The following is a 24,445-nucleotide window of genomic DNA, read 5'->3' on the forward strand; positions in this document are numbered from 1 at the left end:
CCAGGACGGATGGAGTCAGAAAATCTTACTCGCTGTTTATCCTGTATGCACCCAACAAGCTGGGTGCTCCTGCTTCTAGGCAGACGATTGCTCGTTGGATTTGTAGTACAATTCAGCTTGCACATTCTGTGGCTGGCCTGCCACAGCCAAAATCTGTAAAAGCCCATTCCACACGGAAAGTGGGCTCATCTTGGGCGGCTGCCCGAGGGGTCTCGGCTTTACAACTTTGCCGAGCAGCTACTTGGTCAGGAGCAAACACGTTTGCTAAATTCTACAAATTTGATACCCTGGCTGAGGAGGACCTGGAGTTCTCTCATTCGGTGCTGCAGAGTCATCCGCACTCTCCCGCCCGTTTGGGAGCTTTGGTATAATCCCCATGGTCCTTACGGAGTCCCCAGCATCCACTTAGGACGTTAGAGAAAATAAGAATTTACTTACCGATAATTCTATTTCTCATAGTCCGTAGTGGATGCTGGGCGCCCATCCCAAGTGCGGATTGTCTGCAATACTTGTACATAGTTATTGTTACAAAAATCGGGTTATTATTGTTGTGAGCCATCTTTTCAGAGGCTCCTTTGTTATCATGCTGTTAACTGGGTTCAGATCACAGGTTGTACGGTGTGATTGGTGTGGCTGGTTTGAGTCTTACCCGGGATTCAAAATCCTTCCTTATTGTGTACGCTCGTCCGGGCACAGTATCCTAACTGAGGCTTGGAGGAGGGTCATAGGGGGAGGAGCCAGTGCACACCAGGTAGTCCTAAAGCTTTTTACTTTGTGCCCAGTCTCCTGCGGAGCCGCTATTCCCCATGGTCCTTACGGAGTCCCCAGCATCCACTACGGACTATGAGAAATAGAATTATCGGTAAGTAAATTCTTATTTTTTCCATTTGGAGACTTGGATTATAATAACCTCTCCTGTTATCTATGCTGAAAAATGTGTTATTTATATGGGATGAGGGTTTTAAATTTTGCACCAATAAACTTAATGTAAGCTATTAAATAGACACAAAATCGCAGCGATTTTCCGCTTAATGCGCATGCGCAATGTCCGCACTGCGACTGCGCCAAGTAAATTTGCTATGCAGTTAGGAATTTTACTCACGGCATTACGAGGTTTTTTCTTCGTTCTGGTGATCGTAATGTGATTGACAGGAAGTGGGTGTTTCTGGGCGGAAACTGGCCGTTTTATGGGAGTGTGTGAAAAAACGCTACCGTTTCTGGGAAAAACGCGGTAGTGGCTGGAGAAACGGAGGAGTGTCTGGGCAAACGTTGGGTGTGTTTGTGACGTCAAACCAGGAACGACAAGCACTGAACTGATCGCACTGGCAGAGTAGGTCTCGAGCTACTCAGAAACTGCACAGAGAAGTATTTTCGCAATATTGCGAATCTTTCGTTCGCAATTTTGATAAGCTAAGATTCACTCCCAGTAGGCGGCGGCTTAGCGTGTGCAAAGCTGCTAAAAGCAGCTTGCGAGCGAACAACTCGGAATGACCCCCATTGTTTGATCACTGTGAGTACACACTAGACCCAATGTTATCAGTTGTCTGAATACTTTGTGTGTGCTAAAATTCCCTGTTTTATATATACCAGAAAGCCATTCCCAGAGCACCTGTCTCTATTCCTACACTGACAGCAGGAAATAATGGAACTATGGGGGTCATTCCGAGTTGTTCGCTCGCAAGCGGATTTTAGCAGATTTGCTCATGCTAAGCCGCCGCCTACTGGGAGTGAATCTTAGCATCTTAAAATTGCGAACAATGTATTCGCAATATTGCGATTACACACCTCGTAGCAGTTTCTGAGTAGCTCCAGACTTACTCGGCATCTGCGATCATTTCAGTGCTTGTCGTTCCTGGTTTGACGTCACAAACACACCCAGCGTTCGCCCAGACACTCCCCCGTTTCTCCGGCCACTCCTGCGTTTTTTCCGGAAACGGTAGCGTTTTTTCCCACACGCCCATAAAACGGCCTGTTTCCGCCCAGTAACACCCATTTCCTGTCAATCACATTACGATAGCCAGAACGAAGAAAAAGCCGTGAGTAAAATTCCTAACTGCATAGCAAATTTACTTGGCGCAGTCGCAGTGCGGACATTGCGCATGCGCATTAAGCGGAAAATCGCTGCGATGCGAAGATTTTTACCGAGCGAACAACTCGGAATGACCCCCCATGAGCCTAATTCTGATCTGATCACAGCAGCAAATTTGTTAGCAAATGGGCAAAACCATGTGCACTGCAGGGGGGCAGATATAACATGTGCAGAGACAGTTAAGGGACCCATACACTACAACGATATGTCTGAGGCTGAAGTCAGAGGCGATTTCCCTTGAACTGCCCTGGCAGCTTCCCAGGCGGCAGGATCACATACGATACATTGTATGCGGTCCTTTTGCATACGATGTATCATATGCGATCCCAGCCATGCCTGCTGGATCCGACATATCACGAGTGCAGCACTAACGACCTAGAGGCTCCGATCTGATGCTCACGGGAACGCGCATCGGATCGGATGTAAAACACATCCGATTTGCCACTTTTCATCAGATTTATCGGCCTGAAAGGTCGAAATCGGATGAAATCGGGCATTATCGTTCTAGTGCATGGGGCCCTTTAGATTTGGGTGTGGTGTGTTCAAACTGAAATCTTAATTGCAGTGTAAAAATAAAGCAGCCAGTATTTACCCTGCACAGAAACAAAATAACCCACCCAAATCTAACTCTCTTTTGCACGTTATATATCTGTCCCCCCTGCAGTGCACATGGTTTTGCCCATTTGCTAACAAATTTGCTGCTGTGATCAGATCTGAATTAGGCCTTTTGTACGATAAAGTGCTAAAGCAATTTATATAGATATGTGAACAGATGTGGGCTGTCTGCTTTACCATGAACATTTGTAAATGGAACCAGATCACATGGTGAATCCTTCAGCCCTCGCCATCAGTAGTGCTGTCACTGTGAGCTGTTGTTTGAAACGTTTTGCTGTGTTGCTAGCCTTCCTGTCAGATTTATCGTCCGTGAGAGAGGTTTATACATATGGAAGATCTATATTACTTTATTTCTCTGACGTCCTAGTGGATGCTGGGGACTCCGTAAGGACCATGGGGAATAGACGGGCTCCGCAGGAGACTGGGCACTCTAAAAGAAAGATTAGGTACTATCTGGTGTGCACTGGCTCCTCCCTCTATGCCCCTCCTCCAGACCTCAGTTAGAATCTGTGCCCGGCCAGAGCTGGATGCACCTAGTGGGCTCTCCTGAGCCTGCTAGTAAAGAAAGTAATGTTAGGTTTTTTATTTTCAGTGAGATCTGCTGGCAACAGACTCACTGCTACGTGGGAGCGAGGGGAGAGAAGCAAACGTACCTGTTCACAGCTAGGTTGCGCTTCTTAGGCTACTGGACACCATTAGCTCCAGAGGGTTCGAACACAGGCAAAGGTCCTTGGTCGTCCGTTCCCGGAGCCGCGCCGCCGTCCCCCTCGCAGAGCCAGAAGATCAGAAGTTGGTGGTGAAATCGGCGGCTGAAGACTCCTGTCTTCATTAAGGTAGCGCACAGCACCGCAGCTGTGCGCCATTGCTCCCACTGCACACCACACACTCCGGTCACTGTAGGGTGCAGGGCGCTGGGGGGGGGGGGGGGGGGCGCCCTGGGCAGCAATAAGAATACCTTTGGCATAAAAAAGACACATAATACAGTCTGTGACTGTATATGTGTAAAACCCCCGCCATTTTTTAGTCAGAAACAACGGGACAGAAGCCCGCCGCTGAGGGGGCGGGGCCTTCTTCCTCAGCACACCAGCGCCATTTCTCTTCACAGCTCCGCTGGAAGGACGCTCCCCAGGCTTTCCCCTGCAGTCTCCTGGCACTAAGAGGGTAAAAAAAGAGGGGGGGGCACATAAATTTAGGCAAAAGGTGTATTGATACAGCAGCTATTGGGAAAAATTAACTTCTGGTAGTGTGTATCCCTGTGTATATAGCGCTGTGGTGTGTGCTGGCATACTCTTTCTCTGTCTCCCCATAGACCTTGTGGGGTCCTGTGCTCAGTCAGAGCATTCCCTGTGTGTGTGCTGTGTGTCGGTACGGCTGTGTCGACATGTTTGATGAGGGTTACGTGGAGGCGGAGCAAGTGCAGATAAATGTGGTGTCGGTGCCGACACCTGATTGGATGGATATGTGGAAGGTCTTAAATGACCATGTAAACTCATTACATAAGAGATTTGATTATGTTGCTGCCGGGGGACAGCCGGGCTCTCAACCCGGGCCTGCCCAGGCGCCTCAGAGGCCGTCAGCGTCTCAAAAATGCCCACTATCTCAGTTGGTTGACACAGATGTCGACACGGAGTCCGACTCCAGCATCGACGAGGATGAGGCACTATTACAGCCCAAAATGCCTAAGGCCATCCGATACATGATTATTGCAATGAAAAATGTATTACACATTTCAGAGGCTGACCCTGTCCCTGACAAGAGGGTAAATATGTTTGGGGAGAAAAAGCAGCCAGTGACTTGTCCCCCGTCACATGAATTAAATGAGTTATGTGAAGAAGCGTGGTCTTCCCCTGATAAGAAAGTGGTGATTCCCAAGAGAATACTAATGGCGTACCCTTTCCCGCCAATGGATAGGTTACGCTGGGAATCCTCCCCTAGGGTTGACAAGGCCCTGACGCGCTTATCTAAAAGAGTGGCCCTGCCGTCTCAGGATACGGCCGCCCTAAAGGAACCTGCGGATAGGAAGCAGGAAGGTATCTTGAAGTCTGTGTATACACACTCTGGTACTCTACTGAGACCGGCTATTGCTTCAGCTTGGATGTGCAGTGCTGTTGCAGCATGGACAGATACTCTGTCAGAGGGGTTGGATACCCTGGACAGGGATACCGTATTGCTAACACTTAGCCATATTAAAGACGTCGTCTTATATATGCGGGATGCCCAGAGGGACATTTGCTTGCTGGGCTCTCGAATAAATGCAATGTCCATTTCTGCCAGGAGGGTCTTATGGACTCGGCAATGGACAGGGGATGCCGACTCTAAAAAACACATGGAGGTTTTGCCTTATAAGGGTGAGGAATTGTTTGGGGACGGTCTCTCGGACCTCGTATCCACAGCGACAGCTGGAAAGTCGACTTTCTTGCCACAGGTTTCCTCACAGCCTAAGAAAGCACCGTATTACCAAATGCAGTCCTTTCGTTCTCAAACCAGCAAGTGATAATAATGGTACCCCCCCTTCAGCAGGGAAGGGGTTACTATTCCACACTGTTTGTGGTACCGAAACCGGACGGTTCGGTAAGGCCCATTCTAAATTTAAAATCCTTGAACATTTACATGAAAAAGTTCAGGTTCAAAATGGAATCGCTCAGAGCGGTCATTGCCAGCCTGGAAGAGGGGGATTTTATGGTATCTCTGGACATCAAGGATGCGTACTTGCATGTCCCCATTTATCCGCCTCACCAGGAGTACCTCAGGTTTGTGGTACAGGACTGTCATTACCAATTCCAGACGTTGCCGTTTGGTCTATCCACGGCACCGAGAGTCTTTACCAAGGTAATGGCGGAGATGATGGTACTTCTCCGGAAGCAAGGAGTTACAGTTATCCCGTACTTGGACGATCTCCTCATAAAGGCGAGGTCCAGAGAGCAGTTGTTGGTCAGCGTAGCGCACTCTCAGGAAGTGTTGCTACGGCACGGCTGGATTCTGAATATTCCAAAGTCGCAGCTGATTCCTACGACGCGTCTGCCCTTCCTGGGCATGATTCTGGACACAGAACAGAAGAAGGTATTTCTCCCGGAGGAGAAGGCTCAGGAGTTAGTGACCATGGTCAGGGATCTCCTGAAACCAAAGCAGGTGTCGGTGCATCACTACACGTGAGTCCTGGGAAAGATGGTAGCGTCATACGAAGCCATTCCTTTCGGCAGGTTCCATGCCAGGATCTTTCAGTGGGATCTGTTGGACAAGTGGTCCGGATCGCATCTTCAGATGCATCGGCTGATCGCCCTGTCCCCGAGGGCCAGGGTGTCTCTTCTGTGGTGGCTGCAGAGTGCTCATCTTCTCGAGGGCCGCAGGTTCGGCATACAGGACTGGGTCCTGGTGACCACGGATGCAAGCCTCCGCGGATGGGGGGCAGTCACTCAGGGAAGAAACTTCCAGGGGCTGTGGTCAAGTCAGGAGACTCGTCTGCACATAAACATACTGGAATTAAGGGCCATATACAACGCCCTGAGTCAAGCGGAGCCCCTGCTTCGAGACCAACCAGTGCTGATTCAGTCAGACAACATCACGGCAGTCGCCCATGTAAACCGACAGGGCGGCACAAGAAGCAGGGTGGCGATGGCGGAAGCCACAAGGATTCTTCGTTGGGCGGAGAATCACGTACAAGCACTGTCAGCAGTGTTCATTCCGGGAGTGGACAACTGGGAAGCAGACTTCCTCAGCAGGCACGACCTCCACCCGGGAGAGTGGGGACTTCATCAAGAAGTCTTCGAGCAGATTGCAAATCGGTGGGAACGGCCACAGGTGGACATGATGGCGTCCCGTCTAAACAAAAAGCTAAAAAAATATTGCGCCAGGTCAAGGGACTCTCAGGCGATAGCTGTGGACGCACTGGTAACTCCGTGGGTGTTCCAGTCGGTATATGTGTTTCCTCCTCTTCCTCTCATACACAAGGTACTGAGAATAGTAAGAAAAAGAGGAGTGAGAACAATACTCATTGTTCCGGATTGGCCAAGAAGGACTTGGTACCCAGAACTTCAAGAGATGGTCACAGAGGACCCATGGCCTCTGCCTCTCAGACAGGACCTGTTGCAGCAGGGGCCCTGTCTGTTCCAAGACTTACCGCGGCTGCGTTTGACAGCATGGCGGTTGAACGCCGGATCCTAGCGGAAAAGGGTATACCGGATGAAGTAATTCCTACGCTGATAAGAGCTAGGAAGGATGTGACAGCAAAGCATTATCACCGCATATGGCGGAAATATGTTGCTTGGTGTGAGGCCAGGAAGGCCCCTACAGAGGACTTCCAGTTGGGTCGTTTTCTGCATTTCCTACAGTCAGGTGTGACTATGGGCCTCAAATTAGGGTCCATAAAGGTTCAGATCTCGGCCCTATCCATTTTCTTTCAAAAAGAACTGGCTTCACTGCCTGAGGTTCAGACGTTTGTAAAGGGAGTGCTGCATATTCAGCCTCCTTTTGTGCCACCAGTGGCACCTTGGGATCTTAACGTTGTGTTGGATTTCCTGAAATCCCACTGGTTTGAGCCACTTAAGACCGTGGAGCTAAAATATCTCACGTGGAAAGTGGTCATGCTATTGGCCTTAGTTTCGGCTAGGCGTGTGTCAGAATTGGCGGCTTTGTCATGTAAAAGCCCCTATCTGATCTTCCATATGGACAGGGCAGAATTGAGGACTCGTCCCCAATTTCTCCCTAAGGTGGTATCATCGTTTCATTTGAACCAACCTATTGTGGTGCCTGCGGCTACTAGGGACTTGGAGGATTCCAAGTTGCTGGACGTAGTCCGGGCTTTGAAAATTTATGTTTCCAGAACGGCGGGAGTCAGAAAGTCTGACTCGCTGTTTATTCTGTATGCAGCCAACAAGGTTGGCGCTCCTGCTTCGAAGCAGACTGTTGCTCGCTGGATCTGTAGCACGATTCAGCTGGCTCACTCTGCGGCTGGATTGCCGCATCCAAAATCAGTAAAAGCCCATTCCACATGGAAGGTGGGCTCTTCTTGGGCGGCTGCCCGAGGGGTCTCGGCTTTACAGCTTTGCCGAGCTGCTACTTGGTCGGGTTCAAACACATTTGCAAAGTTCTACAAGTTTGATACCCTGGCTGAGGAGGACCTTGAGTTTGCTCATTCGGTGCTGCAGAGTCGTCCGCACTCTCCCGCCCGTTTGGGAGCTTTGGTATAATCCCCATGGTCCTTACGGAGTCCCCAGCATCCACTAGGACGTCAGAGAAAATAAAAATTTACTCACCGGTAATTCTATTTCTCGTAGTCCGTAGTGGATGCTGGGCGCCCGTCCCAAGTGCGGACTTCTTCTGCAATACGTATATATAGTTATTGCTTACTAAAGGGTTATTGTTATGAGCCATCCGTTGATTGAGGCTCAGTTGTTGTTCATACTGTTAACTGTGTATGGTTATCACAAGTTATACGTTGTGATTCGTGTGGCTGGTATGAGTCTTACCCTGGATTCCAAATCCTTTCCTTGTAGTGTCAGCTCTTCCGGGCACAGTTTCCCTAACTGAGGTCTGGAGGAGGGGCATAGAGGGAGGAGCCAGTGCACACCAGATAGTACCTAATCTTTCTTTTAGAGTGCCCAGTCTCCTGCAGAGCCCGTCTATTCCCCATGGTCCTTACGGAGTCCCCAGCATCCACTACGGACTACGAGAAATAGAATTACCGGTGAGTAAATTCTTATTTTTTCCTTTGTATAGCACCACAGTACATTAGGAAAGATTTGCCAAGCCATGCCTTTAGAGCCTCACTAAATTCATTTTCAAGTTAGGATTGGGAGAAACTTATTTTTGCAGGTACCAATGGTTGACGCATCTGATTGTACGCCGAACGGGATGCCGGTGGTCACAATACCGACGCCCCCGTTCCCTGCAGCCTAACCCTATCCTTCCCCCCCCCAGTGCCTAAACCTAACCTCCCCCCCTCCTGGGTGGCGCCTAAACCTATTCCCCTGGCCCTAACCCGCCCGCTATACTTACAGTTGGGAAGCTGGCTCTCTGGATTCTGGTCTTGGTCTCCTGACCCTGGTGAGATTCTGCCGTCGACATTTTGATCGGTGTCGGGACTCCGGCATTGGTATGCCAACAGTCAGCACCTTAACCGCATCTCGCTTGGTCAACTGTTACCTGAATATGTTTATGTTAAAATTCTAAACCCTGAGCCCGAGAGCAGAGGCATAATCCATTTAGACCATATGGTAGTTCTCCCACGTACATATGTACATGATTATTACGTATAATGCTAAGATACTGTATTAAGTAGAATTTTACTGATTTTTACTGATATGGAAATTTAAAAAATAAATAAATAAATTGGAAATGGCTTGAAGAAGGATTGTTCTACTTCTTATGGGTCATCAGTGAGCGGAATGGGATTGAGTAGCAGGTTTGTAACCTAGTGACTGAATACAGGTATCTGCAAATAAATGTCAGTGGCATTCTAATTAAGCAGCTTCTGCCCTTGTAACCTCAGGTGGAGAAGGGAAAGGGAATTGAAGTCATTTGTTTCAGTCTTGTGGACTGTGGAAAAAAACAAAAAGTTTTAAGGTAGCATGGAATAGCTTGAAGGCACATTAACCAAATAAATAACATAACATAACATAACATAGTTAATGAGATTGAAAAAAGACAAGTTGTCCATCGAGTTCAACCTTTATATATTGACCCTATACTGTTCCCTATATAACCATAGCTTAATCCATAATGACTCAACTGTAGTCCGTTTACAGTTCTACACTACCATGGCATTGTATTATCTCTCTCTTGTAATTTGATAGCCAGACGTCTGTTATGGGACAGGAGGACTATTGATATACTTGGATTTCCTTAGGATCACATGGTAACGTCCTAGGTTACCTTCAGTGTTTTAGATCAGGTGTGGTTTATAGTGGTATTTAGGTCCTGTAGGGGTCCTGTGATGAATTTGCATTTACACTACTCCATTATGTGTGTGTAGAGATATATTATAGTAAACTAGAGTTACTTTTGTACTGCTCATGAATTCAAATAAGCATCTAATCTCTGCTTTGCACCTTTCTACCAATCACCATAGTTGATTAACTGGATACTTAGCCACATTTAAACTAGTGATGGCAGTGATGTGTCTTGTAACGCAATCGTTTTCTGGAAAATGAATCCAAGTCTTGTCAGGCCCATGAGAACAAATGTTGAGTGTTTTTATGATTTTCTTGTTTTTATATCACACTAGGGTATTATCTGACATTACCTGTTTTCATCCACTTCTTCCAGGTGCCCAATTGAAATCTCTCCTAATCTCCCTCCTAATGCCATAGAATTAGCAAACTCTGAAGCAGAGGTCCTCTCCCACCTCTCCGCCCGACGGAATAAATGCCGTGTTTCACCTACCCAGCCAGGAGCTTCAGGGAAGCTGCCACCTCTCAATCAGGAGAGGTAAGTACTTTTATGTTTCAGTCAGATGTAGGGCTTGTTAAGGTCATAAATAAAACACAACTACTGATATAGAGTCTGTAAGAGGGCAACGTTGTTCTTTTCTTTTTTTTTTTTAAAGATTCTATTTTTTATTGTTTTGGAAGAATGCGGGAATAACAGTTCAGTTATACAAGGAGCAAAGTTCATGCATTTTACTTGACCTAATTGAGGCAGGTCACCAAAATGGCTAGAAACCGCTTATATGTTGTGTAATCTATTTCTAAACAGGAAATGTGCCTACTTTGCTCTGAATTTTATGTCTGGGACTTTATCTTGCTGTCTAGAGGGAACGATATGCTTGAAATTTTGAAATTAATTGTAGCCACCCACTCCCATAGTGCTGTGTTAATTTTAAATTTTTACTTACACAGCACATTTCAAAATATCAGGTAAGCAGGAGAGACCAATTTAAAGTATTGTAAAAACATTTTAATGTTTATTAATGACATTTAGAATTTTCAGAAGTATTTTAAAGATGTGTGAGTAGAGCTCACAGCGTGCGATTCAATTGTTTTGGAGAATTAGCTTCCGTCTAAAGTGTCTGAGAGCTAATTCATTTATTTGTGTCGAAACAACTGTGTTCTTGCGCACTAATGCACGGTATTAGCTATGTTAAGTAGCTTCCCCAGTGCTAAGTGCTGGGCGTGACGCAGTTTAGACACCCCCTGGTTTTTGCAACCAGTCCCAAAACCCTTGTTAACGTTCAACCTCAGAACTGGTTGCCCAAACCAATTGAACTTTAGATGGGAGCTAATTAATTCAAACCATTGAATTGTCTCCACAGAATGAAAAAGCAACCATGTGACCTTATGTTACCTTCAGCATATGAAAGCCACCACCTATTTGTGGGTTTAGCAGTCTGGTGGAGAAAATAAATGTGGGCTGTCCTGGAAAATCCACAGCACATGTGGATATGTGAATGTGGATAAGTGATAGTAGTTCCGTCATTGAGTATATTAATATAATTAGTAGATGTGACTCTCAATGTTCAGGACTAGTGTTCTATATCACATCTGTACTTTCCTTTTTTCTCTCTTCTGCAGCAGAATGTCATGGTTTAGTGGCATCCTGGTCCCCAAAGTGGATGAACGTAAGACGGCATGGGGGGAGCGCAATGGGAAGAAGGGCAAGCGCAAAAACACATCTCTGTGTGGCCCCCGTTACATGAGCTGCCTTCAGGACCCTGAGATGGAGCGTAACAGCCGCAACAACTTCAGCCTCCGCTGCACTTGGCAAGAGGACCATTACGGAAAGAAAGGGGCAGGCGGGGACCTGGGACTAAAATCTGTAGCCCTCGGCTTTGAGGACGGGGAAATGAAAGGCTCAAAAATGGGTTCTACTGAAGCAGTGGGCTCGGATGAGGGAGAGCACCACCTGACCCCTAGGGAGTGCTGGACGAGGTTTCTGCAAGTTTTTCAATCAAAGAAATTTCAGTCTGCCAAACTTGAACGCCTTTACCAACGCTATTTTTTCCAGATGAACCAGAGCAGTCTGACAATGTTAATGGGTGCGCTGGTCCTGGTATGTCTGGTTATGCTAATTTTTCATTGCACTCATGGTGATCCCCAGGTACTCTATGTTTCTGTACTTGCTGTTGCCATGGCTTTGTTTCTATCACTCATGGTGGTCTGCAACCGTAATGGCTTTCACCAGGACTATATGTGGATCGTCAGTTACCTAGTTATTGCTGTCCTGTTTGCAGTGCAAATTCTTGGGGTTCTAATGGTCAACCCTCATAGTGCCTCTGAAGGGATTTGGTGGAGTGTTTTCTTCATCTACATCATCTATACCCTGCTCCCTGTGCGCATGAGGGCGGCAGTGCTGAGTGGAGTTATCCTCTCCTCTCTACATCTCATCATATCTTGGAGGCTTAACATGGCTGATGTCTTTCTCTGGAAACAGGTAAGAACTTTATTGTGTGTCCTGCAAACTTTCTTGTACATCTAGAACCACAGTTTGAATTCCAAACTTTCTGGTATTGAGCTTTTGTTATTAATAAAAACATAAGCCAAATCTATAAATATCTAAGATCTTCCAGTGATCATCTCTGGTTGAATTTGTATTGTAGATGACTGTGCTCCTGCTAGGATAAATGCTTGTAACAGTAAAATGTTTTATATATTATTGTTTTATTACACAGTGTGTGATATAGACAAAATAACAATTTATGCAAAGTAGATGACAGATTGTTTTACACATTCCAAGAGAGGTCTGTATATAGCCTGGATTACCAATTAAAGTATGGTGACCTTAATTGTGACCATAATTTACATGCAATGAATGCAGACATTTTATTTCCCAATCCAATATTCAGCCTGTCATTTCATTAGGATGCATGAAGCACAGCAGCTTCTAGTTGACTTCTGTGCCGCACTATCATAAATATTATCTTTGCGTTCTCATAATGCAAAAATCCAAGGTCAGGGAATCCAGTCTGACCTACTCTATACTCTTTCTGAAAATATTGTAGGGACCGGATGTGCTTTACTGCCCGCGCCAAGCGATCACAGATTGGGATTGGGTCTCACTGGACCTGGCCACCTGTTACTGCGTTTGAATTTGAATGAATTAGGTCCTCTGTACACCATAATAGGATTTTAAATTAGACAATGGAGATGCAATTAAAGTGCAAATTTTCTTCTTTAATTCAAGGAACAAAAATATTGTATGAAACTTTAGGAATTTGAACTATTTTTGTACAGTCTCTTATTTTCAGGGGCTCAAATGTAATTAGGCAGAATTAAGATAATCATAAATACATCTTTCATTTTTTAATACTTTTTGAGAATACTTTACAGGCAATGATTGCCTGAAATCTGGAACCTATTGACATTGCTAATTGCTGGGTTTCCTCCTGTGTTATGCTTTGCCAGCCCTTTATTGCAGATGTTTTCAGTTGTTAGTTTGTAGGACTTTCTGCTTTTAGTTTTGCCTTCAGCAAGTAAAATGCAGGCTCGATCAGGTTGAGATCAGGTGACTAACTCGGCCATTTCAGTATATTCCACTTTTTTGCCTTAAAAAACTCCTGGGCTACTTCCGCACTCTATTTTTGGTAATTGTCCATCAGTTTTGTGACGTGCCGTCCAAACATACTGAATTTGTCTGTATCTCAGTAGACTGTGGGAGTGATTCAATTGTTCTGGTCAGCACCCGCTGGGCGTCTAGACGAATGCCCAAGGGTACCCGATGGAGCAATTGATTTGTTGCTTAGTTCGTACGACTATAGCTGCAGGGGGTGGCGACCTTTATTTTTCGCAGCTTCCTGATCTGCGAGAAAAAAATGTGTGCAAAGTTGATTGTTGGGCTCCCTGATTGTGGGTTGGGCGTCTAAACGGTAGTTTTATCCCTAACCACTCTTTAAATAGGTTTAGCACTTTGCGCGGCTAACTCTGGTGCTTTTAGGGGTGTCAGTACTAATGGGCGTCTGAACGGAGAAACAATTGAATTACTACGTTGGGCGCCTATTTTTATAGATGCTCAGGAGGGTGGACACAATACAATTGAATAGCCCCCAGTATGTCTCTATACACTTCAGAATTCATCCAGCTGCTTCTGTCTTCTGTCACATCATCAGTAAACACTAGTGACCCACTGCAATTGTAAATCATGCATGCCCATGCCATCACACTGCCTCCACTGTGTTTTTTTACTGATGATGTGGTATGCTTTGGATCATGAGCCGTTCCAAGCCTTCTGCATACTTTTTTTCTTTCCATCATTCTGGTACAGGTTGATCACACTTAAGTTGGGTACAGACGATGCGATGTGTGTTCCCAGCGACAACACGCACAACGGAACCCGGCAGGGGAGCGGTTATTGGCAAATCCATACACACTTGCTGATGCGGACAGCAAAATGGCCCTTGTTTACAACCCGCAGGAGTACACATTGTCAGCTACATAGGGGGTAATTCCAAGTTGATCGCAGCAGGAACATTTTTAGCAGTTGGGCAAAACCATGTGCACTGTAGGGGAGGCAAATATAACATGTGCAGAGAGAGATAGATTTGGGTGGGTTATTTTATTTCTGTGCAAGGTAAATACGGGCTGCTTTATTTTTACACTGCAAATTAGATTGCAGATTGAACACACCACACCCAAATCTAACTCTCTCTGCACATGTTATATCTGCCTCCCCTGCAGATCACATGGTTTTGCCCAACTGCTAAAAAAATTCCTGCTGCGATCAACTTGGAATTACCCCCATAGTGTGTACTGTAGCTGTAGTGATACATCACATCTAAAATTTTGCCCTTCAAAATTTAAAATATGCCCTCTTCACTGACTAGGTGCAGGGTACTAGAATGAACACTGTTATTTTCATCTATGCAAAGAACTTTGGGGCAAATGTATTAAATCTGGAGAAGTGATAAAGCAGTGATAAGTGCAAGCTGATAACGCACCAGCCAATTAGCTCCAATATGTAAAGCGCTGCGGAATATGTGTGCGCTATATAAATAACTGGTAATAAATAATATGTAAATTGACATGTAGGAGCCGATTGGCTGGTGCGTTATCACCTTCCACTTATGACTGCTTTATCACTTCTCCAGGCTTAATACATCTGCCCCTTCGTTTCAGACTGGCCTGGCTTTTTTTGGCAAAGTCTAATCTGGCCTTTCTGTTCTTTACGTTTATGAATGGCTTGCCCCTCTCTTTGCTCTTGTGACGTCTTCTCTTTATGCAGACTTGGGTATCTTCGCTTGGCGAATGTACCCAACTTTTAATTTGACCACTCCTAAGGTTGCTACTATCTCCTCTGTGGATCTTTTTGTTTTTGCAGTTTAAGGATGCCCTCTTTCACTTGCATTGAGAGCTCATTTGACCACATGTTGTGTGTTTCTAGCAACAGCTTCCAAATGCAAATACCACACTTTGAATAAACTCCAGACCTTCTCCTGCTCAATTGATAAGGATATACCAAAGAAATAGTCTGGACCTGTCCATGGAACAGCTTTTGATCTCTTGAAAAAGAAGTGGCTACATATTAAACAGTTATAATACCTAAACCCTTTTGGATGTGAATACCCTCAGACAGGGGTGTATCTAGGGGTCTGAGCGCCCCTGGCAAAGTAAGGGACTGGCACTGTGCAAGTAAGGGACTGGCACTGTGCAAGTATGTTTATCATAATCAACTTTTTAGTAAATGATTAAAGATACAAGGTTCAAACGCATCCTTGCAGCAATGCACATGGGCAGAAGCAGGTAAATTACGATAATTTGTATTCAAAATAAGGTGTTATTGTTTATTGTGAACAATTGGCACATTGGCAGCAATCAAGTATCACACGTCATGCTCTATATAAGCAGTCTGCAGTATGCACATAGGGGGAGAGTCAGCATATAATGCATGGAGTTGTGTGGCCACCTTATTCACAGGATTTGTAGCAATATACTATAATATTACATGACATTAACCCTTCTATGGCTATTGTACATGTAACGGCTGGAGCAGGCTGCAGCAACATAGCTCATGTCCAGCTTTACAAGGCCATATACATACCATTATTCTTGTCAGGTGGCTGATAGAGCAGGCTGCAAAGAGGGGATAGCAGGGACAGCTTCCTGGCCAGGGATTGGTCAGTCATCACTTTTGGGCCCGCTCCCCTGATTGAACGGTGAGCGGAAGCAAGGTGTGCGGCTTGCAGCTGGGAGTTCAGGGGGAGCTAGGGGAAGAGCGAGGCATCGGGGTCCGCGGAACTCACTGGACAGAACTGCTATGTGATTCTACCTCCTGTTGCGGGTAGCACCACCGAGTGGTGCCCCCACCTTGGCCGACGCCCCTGGCGAGTGCCATCCTGGCCAATAGGTAGATACACCCCTGCCCTCAGATCAAAGCTGATAATCTGCACTTCAAAACCATATTCATTATATAACTGTAACTTAAATATGTTTTGATAAACAGCTAAAATTTCAAAAAGTGTGTCAGTGTCCAATAACCTAACTGTATATTGGGGATCGGTATGAGATCCTGCCACTCGGGATGCCAAACGTCAGGATCCCGACATCTGCATCCCAAGCAGTAGAATGTCGGCAGGGGGCGAGTACAAAGAAGCCCCTTGCAGGCTCGGTGGCGAGCTATGCTTGCCACAGGTTCTCTTCTCTTGGACACCCATAGAGGGGGTATCACCTACCTTGCCGGTATACCGGCGGCGATATGGTGGCCCCATCGGGATCCCGGTGTCTGTATTGTGACTGCCAGGATCTCGACTATCTGTATGCTGACCGTATACCGTATATATTGCACGTCTGGAAATTAGCATGGGTTCAGATTTAGAAAGACATTGCGATCCTTTAATAAGTGTACTGAGCAATTGCTCGTGAGCATACATCGTATCTAACCTGGCCGGCTGCTCCTCATTTCAGTGTCCAGTCATGGGTCTTGTCCTTGGAGATTTTATCCTGTAAATGTATGCAATGTAAATAATTTGTTCTGAATGTTAGATTGAGACTCCTAGTGTATTATTCCTTGGAATTTATAAATCACTATTATTTGTAGAGGCGTGGATAAAATGTATAACAATTACATTATTACGTAGTTCAGTGAACATGTGATGGGGATTATATTACACCAGGGGTGGGGAACCTTTTTTCTACCAAGGGCCATTTGGATATTTATAAAATCCTTCGGGGGCCATACAAAAATTATCAGCTTAAAATTGAGCCTGCCCCCAATAGAAATGCCCCAGTAGATATGCCCCCAGTCAGTAGTTATGCCCCCAGTAGATATACCCCCAGTCAGTTGTTATGCCCCATTAGATATACCCCCAGTCAGTTGTTATGCCCCAGTAGATATGCCCCCAGTCACTTGTTATGCCCCATTAGATATGCCACCAGTCAGTTGTTATGCCCCATTAGATATGCCCCCTAGTAGTGACGCTTACACACACAAATTAAAAGAAAAACCCCCCACAATACTTACCAGCCCCGCTCCTGCTTCTGGACCGTTGCCCTCCGCCTGGCCGCTCGCTCCTCAGAACTATGGGAGAGAAGTCATGACATCTCTCCCATAACACCACACAGCAACACACTGCCGGAAGCCAGAGCTCAGGAGTGAGCTCCTGCCTCCGGCTGCTACTAAGGGTAAGAAGCCAGGCGCCCACTAGTAACAAAATCTCAGCGGGCGCCCGGATAGATGAGCCTGGCCGGGCCGGATCAAGTGACTCTGCGGGCCTTATACGGCCCTCGGGCCTGAGGTTCCCTACCCCTGTATTACACGGACATCCATAGACTGCTTTTAACATGTTCAGGTATGTGTTTCAGAATAGTGATGAGTGTGAATGAGAGATGCAGATCTTGAGCTGAGGGTTCCAGTTGGGAGATATTTTGAGACAAATGAAGATATATTTGTTGGAGCAGTTCTTTAAATGGCTTTATATGGTAGTAGAAGTATTTTACAGTGCATCCGGAAAGTATTCACAGCGCTTCACTTTTTCCACATTTTGTTATGTTACAGCCTTATTTCATACTGGAATAAATCATTTTTTTCCCTCAAAATTCAACACACAATACCCCATAATAACAACGTGAAAAAAGTTTTTTGAGATTTTTGCAAATTTATTAAAAATAAAAAAACTATGAAATCACATGTACATAAGTATTGACAGCCTTTGCCATGAAGCTCCAAATTGAGCTCAGGTGCATCCTGTTTCCACTGATCATCCTTGAGATGTTCCTACAGCTTAATTGGAGTCCACCTGTGGTAACTTCAGTTGATTGGACATGATTTGGAAAGGCACACACCTGTCTATAGTGTATAAGGTCCCACACTTGACAGTCCATGTCTGAGCACAAACCAAGCATGAAGTCAAAGGAATTGTCTGTAGACCTCCGAGACAGGATTGTCTCGAGGCACAAATCTGGGGAAGGGTACAGAAAAATATCTGCTGTTTTGAAGGTCCCAATGAGCACAGTGGCCTCCATTATCCGTAAATGGAAGAAGTTCGGAACCACCAGGACTCTTTCTAGAGCTGGCCGGCCGTCTAAACTGAGCGATCGGGAGAGAAGTGCCCTAGTCAGGGAGGTGACCATGAACCAATGGTCACTCTGTCAGAGCTACAGCATTCCTCTGTGGAGAGAGGAGAACCTTCCAGAAGGACAACCATCTCTGCAACAATCCACCAATCAGGCCTGTATGGTTGAGTGGCCAGATGGAAGCCACTCCTTAATAAAAAGCACATGGCACGTTTGCCAAAATGTACCATGAGACGTTTGCCAATCAGACCATGAGAAATAAAATTCTCTGGTCTGGTCTGATGAGACAGAGAGTGACCTCCTTGGTGTGAATGACAGGAGTCATGTTTGGAGGAAACCAGGCACTGCTCATCACCAGGCCAATACCATCCCTGGTGGTGGACGCATCATGGTGTGGGGATGTTTTTCAGCGGCAGGAATTGGGAGACTAGTCAGGATGGAGGGAAAGATGAATGCAGCAATGTACAGAAACATCCTGGATGAAAACCTGCTCCAGAGCGCTCTTGATCTCAGACTGGGGCGACGGTTCATCTTTCAGCAGGACAACAACCCTAAGCACACAGCCAAGACATCAAAGGACAACTCTGTGAATGTCCTTGAGTGGCCCAGCCAGAGCCCAGACTTGAATCCGATTGAACATCTCTGGAGAATCTGAAAATGGCTGTGCACCAACACACCCCATCCAACCTGATGGAGCTTGAGAGGTGCTGCAAAGAGGAATGTGTGAAACTGCCCAAAGACAGATGTGCCAAGCTTGTGGCATCATATTCAAAAAGACTTGATGCTGTAATTGCTGCCAAAGGTGCATCAACACAGTATAGAGCAAAGGCAGTGAATACTTATGTACAAGTGATTTCTTAGTTTTTTATTTTTAATAAATTTGCTAAAATCTCAAAATAACTTTTTCACGTTGTCATTATGGGGTATTGTGTGTTGAATTTTGAGGGAAAAAATGAATTTATTCCAGTTTGGAATAAGGTTGAAACATAGAAAAATGTGTAAAAAGTGAAGCGCTGTGAATACTTTCCAGATGCACTGTATATTGGATTCTGTAAAGTATACACAACGGACAGCGAAGAATAACTTCTGATGAAAAGTTTTCCAGCCATTGCAAAATAAATTGTAGGGTTATGTCTAGTTAAGATGAGAGAAGTAAGATTCAGATTGCAATAAGCAATATGGGATAATGAGTGTATGAATGAAAGCTTTGGCCATGCAATGCTTGATACCTGCATATTCTGTGCTGATGACAGTAAATTTGAATTTAGGTCAGAATTTTTATTTTATTTTTATAACAATTACTGCAAGTTGGAATATCGAGAGGGAGGGACAGTTAAAGCAGGGGGCGACCAGCTGATAGGAGGGTGTCAGACTGAGGTGACCGGCAGAGGCCATGTCCATTTGTTAGTAACACTATATTTGAGAAAGTATGAGACTTTTGTCCATGATATTCTGCAATGAGAGCTTGCATTCATGAATGTTACAATGCATGCCAGTTGGTGTGTGTTACTGGGCTGAGTAATGTACAGAAAATCACTGATGGGTCTATACTTAATGAAATATTGCCACTAATCCCTATAGTACTTCTCTGCAATGGTCACTATGTTAGGAAGGAGGCGCTCCTCTAACTACACTAGCTGATGGTAACATAGGCTTGCAGACTTGCTTGATTCATACACAGGGGAAGGGCCAGAGATATAGCTTCTTAAATTCGGTTTCTCAGCTGTTTGACCTTGCGGAAGTGTGGGGGAGGGGCTTCAGCTGTCTGAGTATGGATGTAACACTGTGTACCTTTGCGCATTTCTGCACTGTACATAGCAGGCACAGTTGCTGTAACATTTCCTCATTGGGAGCTAGGTTTCTTGTATGGTGCATTTTGTTGCTACAGCAAAATTGCTTATGTTCACCTTGAAACATTTTGGATATTAGCGTAAATGGGGAGTTATCAAATGCATGATGGAAAAGGGATTTCACTGTACTCTCCACACGCAGAATGACAGAACCTATTCTACATGTGTTTAACATAATCCCAGTGCAGCCTTCTTTGTACAGGGTTATTTTGTTAGTCATATAACTTAAATAACTACTATTGTTTGAATAATGGGGGTCATTCCGAGTTGATCGTAGCTGTGCTAAATTTAGCACAGCTACGACATGCGGAGGGACGCCCAGCATTTCAAGAGTAGCTCCCGACCAGCGCAGCTTTAGCGTGCTCCATCCATGTTTAGCCGTAGTGGAGTGATGTACGTTATGTTTAGCCGTAGTGGAGTGATGTACATTATGTTTAGCCGTAGTGGAGTGATGTACGTTATGTTTAGCCGTAGTGGAGTGATGTACGTTATGTTTAGCCGTAGTGGAGTGATGTACGTTATGGTTAGCCGGAGTGGGGTGATGTACGTTATGTTTAGCCGCAGTGGAGTGATGTACGTTATGTTTAGCCGTAGTGGAGTGATGTACGTTATGTTTAGCCGTAGTGGAGTGATGTACGTTATGTTTAGCCGTAGTGGAGTGATGTACGTTATGTTTAGCCGTAGTGGAGTGATGTACGTTATGTTTAGCCGTAGTGGAGTGATGTACGTTATGTTTAGCCGTAGTGGGGTGATGTACGTTATGTTTAGCCGTAGTGGGGTGATGTACGTTATGTTTAGCCGTAGTGGGGTGATGTACGTTATGTTTAGCCGTAGTGGGGTGATGTACGTTATGTTTAGCCGTAGTGGAGTGATGTACGTTATGTTTAGCCGTAGTGGGGTGATGTACGTTATGTTTAGCCGTAGTGGGGTGATGTACGTTATGTTTAGCCGGAGTGGGGTGATGTACGTTATGTTTAGCCGCAGTGGAGTGATGTACGTTATGTTTAGCCGCAGTGGAGTGATGTACGTTATGTTTAGCCGCAGTGGAGTGATGTACGTTATGTTTAGCCGCAGTGGAGTGATGTACGTTATGTTTAGCCGGAGTGGGGTGATGTACGTTATGTTTAGCCGGAGTGGGGTGATGTACGTTATGTTTAGCCGCAGTGGAGTGATGTACGTTATGTTTAGCCGCAGTGGAGTGATGTACGTTATGTTTAGCCGCAGTGGAGTGATGTAAGTTATGTTTAGCCGATTGAAGAATAAATGAAGCAAAGTGATTTAAAAAAGTTTCATTTGTGAGTTATCGTTATAAACTTGGAAATAATTTTGTGGTGAGTTATTAATTTACCATGAAGGGGTAAATTACAGATGTATACATTGCCTGCACAGAGCGACCTACTGTTGCTTAGCATTTCGCGTCTCATTGACCAGTCTCTTATACCGCTTTCACATTGCAAACCCTGCTTTTAAAACGTTTCTTAAAATGGGTCTTAAAACGGTTCTGAGCAGTTAAACCCCCTTCACATCGCATGTTTTAACCAGTATATTACCATTTCATTACCATTTTGGTACCTTTCACACTGAACCCGTTTCACCAATAGAAAACAGTGGTTGTCATTGTAAATGCACTTTTCTGGCCCACACATTATTAATAATTATTCATAATCTGGCTAGTCGTACGATGGAACCCAGCAGCTTCAAGCATCTTTACCATGTTTTTGTAGATTACTGCATCCTTCACGGTCCCAGTGATTTGTCTACATATTTCTTCATCCCCTCTCATCCTAAGCAGCTCCCTAACCTCCTCATCACTCCAATTTGCCATTTTAAACTGTATTCTGTATAATAAAATGCTTCTTCACTCTCATGTGTTTCCTCCAGTTTATTTCCTGCTTCTGCCTGGTGACATCACGCATGGAGACAGCCTATCAACTTCTGTGGCTTGGAAATAGTTTCTGAGGCTTTCACATTGCACAATGAAACGGGTCTGAACCGTGTAGGACCCTGCTTCTTAACCGTTTTAAAATACCAGTATTCTGTAACCGGTAAATTCAAAGTGGCCCTTTCACACTGCAGCTAGAACCGTTTTGGAAGGCTTAAAAAATGTCAATTTACCGGGTTATAGCTGCGGTGTGAAAGGGGTATTATATACCTTCTCTTTTATTTGAAAGCTGACAGAATTTTTATTTTTTTGATCCTATGGCCACAGGGCCTTAACAAGGTGTGTGTGGAGGGGGTACTGCACATAGCGCTGCAGGGTAGGGGGCACTGTTGGTGGCACTTGTCAATTATCAGTTTTAGCGGTCTATTTACTAAGCCTAGTTCGGAGATAAAGTAGACGGAGATAACGTGCCAGCCAATCAGCTCCTAACTGACATGTTACAGGCTCTGTTTGAAAAATTACAGCAGCTGGTTGGCTGGTACTTTCTCTCCGTCCACCTTATCTCCACTCAAGGCTTAGTAAATAGACCCCTTAATTACTTTCACTTGCAGCTTCCCCGCTTTTTGAAGCCCAGCATCTCCTGACCGACCCTGTCTCCTACCTTGACCTCTTCTGTCACTAATACCTATACAACATTCATGAACTAAACTTGAGATTTCTTTGTTATTCAGTCACACTGTCCTTTATTACATTTCAAAATGCTGACATACCTGGGATTTGAACCCATTGCCTGTGGCATTGCAGTCAAACAATCTATTCATTGAGCTATCTGCCCTTGCATAGGAAGGTAGATAATTCTAAGCTAAAGAATTCTAACTATTTGAAGCTTACTTTGTACTTTGTGAAAAAAGGATCAGCATTGCGGTTGAGCAGATCTATGTAGTGTGTGGCTGCAATGCTGATTTATTTTTATTTTTTTACAAAGTACCAGTAGCTTCATATAGTGTTCATAGTTTTTATGCAGGATCGAATAGCTCAGTGAGTAGGGTGTTTTGATAAGAACTCAACAGGTTATAGGTTTGAATCCTGGATATGGCATTATATTGAAATGTGTTATTTAATAAAGGGTATTGTAACTGAATAACAACGAGATCTCAAATCAAGTGCATGAATGTGGTACAAGGAGGATTTGTGTCCAAATCCATTGTCTTGCAGTGGTATATAAATGGGTGTGTATAATAAATATATATATATATATATATATATATATATATATATATATATACGGTAAAAAAGAGGCGGCACTCGGAGACTTTTAGGTGCAAAAATTATATTCCGGTTCATTTGTGGAATATAATTTTTGTACCTAAAAGTCTCCGAGTGCCGCCTCTTTTTTACCGTTTATGTGGATCTTCTTGGAGGGCACCGGAGCCATTCTTGCAAGTGGAGGAGGGAGTGCCGGTCCGTGGGGAACATATATATATAGATATATATATATCATGTGGAAAGGGGCATCATAGGATGGGCTTTCTCTGGATTCAGTCTTGTTATGCCCCTTTCCGATGAGGCATGCGACTTATGTTCCTATTGAAAAAAAATTGGGGGGGGGGGGGGGGGAGACAATTCTCTTAATTCTTTATCTGGCACAGGGCACCAAAAGTGATTTGCAAGTAAAGCAACAAAAAAATAAAAAAAGAGCAAGTGACTGTGCACCTGGGCAAAACCATGTTGCACTGCAGGTGGGGCCGATGTAAAATGTGCAAAGAGATTTAGGTTTGGGTGGTAAATTTTAATTGCAGTGCAAAAATAAAGCTGTCCAGTATATGTGGGCTACATGCAAAAGCAAACAGTATTTACCCTGCACAGAAAAAAATATAAATGTATTTGCTCCCCTTGCATTGCAACGTGGTTAAAGATACAAAGTTACTTTCTTTACTTCCAAAATAGAATCAGGTTCCAAGACTGGTGAGAGGCAGTTAGTTGTGTTTCAAATATTGGGCCTGATTTAGATAAGCAAAGGAAAAAAGTACACAACTGGGGAAAAGCATGTTGAACACTGCACGTGGGGCAGATGTAACATGTGCAGAGAGATATAGATTTAAGTGGGGTGTGTTCAAACTGAAATATAAATTGCAGTGTAAAATTAAAGCTGTCTAAAATTTGTGGCTTCATGCAAAAGCAGCCAGTGTTTACCCTGCACAGAAACAATATGACCTACCCAAATCAAAATCTCTCTGCACGTGTTACATCTGCCCCACCTGCAGTGCAACATGGTTTTGCCCAGTTGTGTGCTTTTTTTTCTTTGCTTACAAAACCCTAATCAGGACCACAGGGCCCTATTTGGAATTAAGAGTAAATACAGTACAGCCATAAGATGCAGTGTTGTCCCTTGTGTTGCAACATGGCTTATTCGGATGCAGATATGCACCTTTTGCTGCTTCTCATTGTAAATGCGGCCCCATGTTTCTTGTTTCTTATTTTTCTTTCAGTCAATCCTTTATGCTGTAAGAAGCAGGCTCCACAACTGCAGAACTGATCTGTCACTACCAACATTAGTGGGGTATCCCAGGAA

At 44.8% G+C, this 24,445-nt stretch overlaps 1 protein-coding gene across 2 annotated transcripts in view; it reads left to right on the top strand.

Annotated features, from left to right (window-relative positions):
- ADCY6 (adenylate cyclase 6) overlaps nucleotides 1–24,445 on the top strand; it is a 421,005-nt gene that overhangs the window by 54,789 nt on the left and 341,771 nt on the right. For both annotated transcript variants that reach the window (XM_063952744.1, XM_063952743.1), the window contains exons 2-3: nucleotides 9,968–10,129; nucleotides 11,212–12,070. In XM_063952744.1, coding sequence (XP_063808814.1) covers nucleotides 11,216–12,070 — 855 coding nt within the window. In that variant the 5' untranslated portion in view covers nucleotides 9,968–10,129; nucleotides 11,212–11,215. The remainder of the gene's footprint in view (nucleotides 1–9,967; nucleotides 10,130–11,211; nucleotides 12,071–24,445) is intronic.

Source organism: Pseudophryne corroboree, chromosome 2 (genome assembly GCF_028390025.1).
Source record: "Pseudophryne corroboree isolate aPseCor3 chromosome 2, aPseCor3.hap2, whole genome shotgun sequence".
NCBI lineage: Eukaryota > Metazoa > Chordata > Amphibia > Anura > Myobatrachidae > Pseudophryne > Pseudophryne corroboree.